Source organism: Capsicum annuum, chromosome 3 (genome assembly GCF_002878395.1).
Source record: "Capsicum annuum cultivar UCD-10X-F1 chromosome 3, UCD10Xv1.1, whole genome shotgun sequence".
NCBI classification, from domain to species: Eukaryota; Viridiplantae; Streptophyta; class Magnoliopsida; order Solanales; family Solanaceae; genus Capsicum; species Capsicum annuum.
Window position 1 is genome coordinate 37633418 of NC_061113.1, and position 2622 is coordinate 37636039.

Consider the following 2622-nt stretch of genomic DNA (forward strand, 5'->3'; position numbering starts at 1 on the left):
CAGCTGTCACAGGAAGATTCTAGAAGAGTTAGTTATTAGGTATTTTCCTCCTCTAACTTAGTCTATAAAAGGCTAAGTATATACTTCATTGTAACAACTTTGGAAAGGAAGTTATAAAATTCTCTGTTTGTTCTTCTTCCTTCTTCTGCAAAGCTCCATCAATGGAGTCCTAGCTGCATAGGGTAGTTTTCACAGTCTCATGATGCAGGTATGATATTTACCTTATTACGAAGAATAAAAAATACACAATTATGAGTACTCCACCAAAAGTCCTTTAAGATGATAAAGTATACATATGTCTCATTAATTAGCACAACAAAGTAATCATTCTAATACACCAAAGACTAAAAGCCTCTTTCCTTTTTCCAACATTCAAATATTTTCTAATTCAAACATAAATCTATAATAATAATCAATATATATAGCTCCCAACAAATTCTCTTTTATTTAATTAAGGCATGGAAAATTATACGTATATAATTCTGCAAATTAAAGATTGTTCAAGTAGCAGATCCTTAATTGTTCCCCACCACAGGCAGCAATAGTTGTTTATTGTTCTAATTAGTGTTGAACTTGGAGCGGTCAATAATATAGCGGTGAGAGAGTTTATCATCATCAAAACTAGACATAATTCTCATCTTGTTTTTGACGTGATCAATATAATTAGAAAACCTCACATTGTCATCTTTAGGACCTTCATTTATCTCATGATGAACTACAGTGAACATGTTCTTCGCAGGGGACTTGTTCACTTGAGGTTCACCGATATAAGGATCTTCATTCTGCTGACGCCACTTGTTCACAGCTTTCACAGATTCAGTTTTGAACTTTGGTGTGGCACTGTCTCCTGAAATGTGATTGTATTCTACGAGTACCTATCGGACATAATATAATCAATTAACTAACTAGAAGTATGTGAAGAGAAAAGGCTAATTAATTTTTGTAGATCATATGATCACATAATTTAACGTGTTATTAAATGGGGTAAGAGATTTTGAGTTCAAGTCTTGACCGATGCCACATGTTGGAAAAAAAGTTCACATGTTTGACTCGTGCAGGCAAACTTTGATCTATATCAACATTTCACTGTAACGATTAAGTTTTCTTTGAAATCAATTTTTCATGTTATGTCATTTATGGCGTTGCAAACTATGAGATGATAAATCATACCACAAAGAAAACAATACTAAAAAGCATTAAATTATTATATGTTTTGGCCAATCGGCCTACATATTATAAAACCTAATATCGAAAAAACATTAAACAATCTCTCCTAAACAATGACTCTTTAATGACTACATTGTGGATGCTATTGTGTTATGGCATGAGAATGACTCATCTATTTATACATATCCAAATATCCAAAACGAACTCTTCTATTTATAGATATTCAAAACCTTTCCTCCAAGAAAGAGGTTTGCCAAATATGAAAAAGATTTATATTTTCCTTTTACGAAATTAAAAATAATTATGGTATTAGTTTTATTTTCGTTCTAAGAAAAATAAAACTTAAATTTGGTAAGAAAATCATGGCAAAACCACTGACACCATAGACAAACAACGATGCTATAAAGAGGTTTGATGAAAATAATACTAATAAGTAGTAATTAAATGATGGACAGACAATTCAACTAGTACCATGTTAGAGGCAGTGGACAAGTTTTGTTTCGCTTGCGATGGATTTTTCTGGCAATTCAACTCAAGGGAAAAGGTGGACCCATTTTGAGCAAGAGCAACTGGTTTGGATATAGTTGATTTAGCTGTATAATTCCTGTGATCTATTTTTGGCTTCGTAGTAGCTGAATAATTAGTTGTAGCAAATTTGGGACTCTCCGAAGAAACGTGGCGAAATGATCGAAAAGTTGAACTCATATTCACTGCGTTGAAAAAAATTTCACGTACCCTTTGGCTTTGGGACTGAGTGTTTTGGTGGTTTAGTTGGTTCTTTCCCATTTCTAAGTCTAAAGGGTTTCACAATACTTTGGGAAATATGTAATTGGTGATCTAGTTGAGATGGGGAAAAGAGGGTTGGATAGAGCAAATAAATAAGAGAGGATTAAGGAATTTAATTAAGTTTCTTGGAACTTAATCATCATGTGTTACTCGTTGGTGTGAATTGTTTAATTCCATTGAGGCTAAAATTTAAAGGAGAAATTTCTCATGGGGCCATATTGGTAGACAAAATATCTCCAAGATTCCACACAACGTTTAGATAGTCATTAGGGGGATCATATTCGTTTTAATACCTTTAATTTCCCGAATTTCCCTATTTAACAAAAAGATTATTAGAGTAAAACAACGATACACTCTAATTTTGTATGGTTAAATAAAAATTAGAGTTAAAATTCACAATATTTTAGAAGTGTTGGCAATTGTATTTATAGTTGATTTATCATACGACTTATTAATTAGCTTTCAAGCTTTATCAAATTACACTTATATTTATGTTCCTTAAGGTGTAAACAACTGCGGATAAATTTTTATCTTATACTCCCTCCGTCCCATTTTACTCGTTCCAAATTTCCTAGTCTGATGTTCCATTTTACTTGTCGTTTTTTACTTATCAAGACAAAGACAATTTTTTTTTTTCATATTTTATCCTTTGCATTAATTACTTTTTCT

At 32.0% G+C, this 2622-nt stretch overlaps 1 protein-coding gene across 1 annotated transcript; it reads right to left on the reverse strand.

Moving 5' to 3' along the window:
- Positions 1-252: 252 nt before the first annotated feature.
- LOC107866379 lies at positions 253-2214 on the reverse strand. The gene is made up of 2 exons (XM_016712463.2): positions 1639-2214; positions 253-875 (listed from the first exon to the last, which is right to left on the reverse strand). The coding sequence occupies exons 1-2, from the start codon at positions 1951-1953 to the stop codon at positions 558-560; spliced, it is 633 nt and encodes a 210-aa protein (XP_016567949.2). The 5' UTR covers positions 1954-2214; the 3' UTR covers positions 253-557.
- Positions 2215-2622: the final 408 nt, after the last annotated feature.

Excerpts from the sequence above, each read along its gene's own strand:
- LOC107866379 (XM_016712463.2), bottom strand. The coding sequence starts at position 1,953 with ATGGGAAAGAACCAACTAAACCACCAAAACACTCAGTCCCAAAGCCAA. Across the intron at positions 876-1,638 it reads TGTCCACTGCCTCTAACATG|GTACTCGTAGAATACAATCA; the intron begins GTACTAGTTGAA and ends TATGTCCGATAG.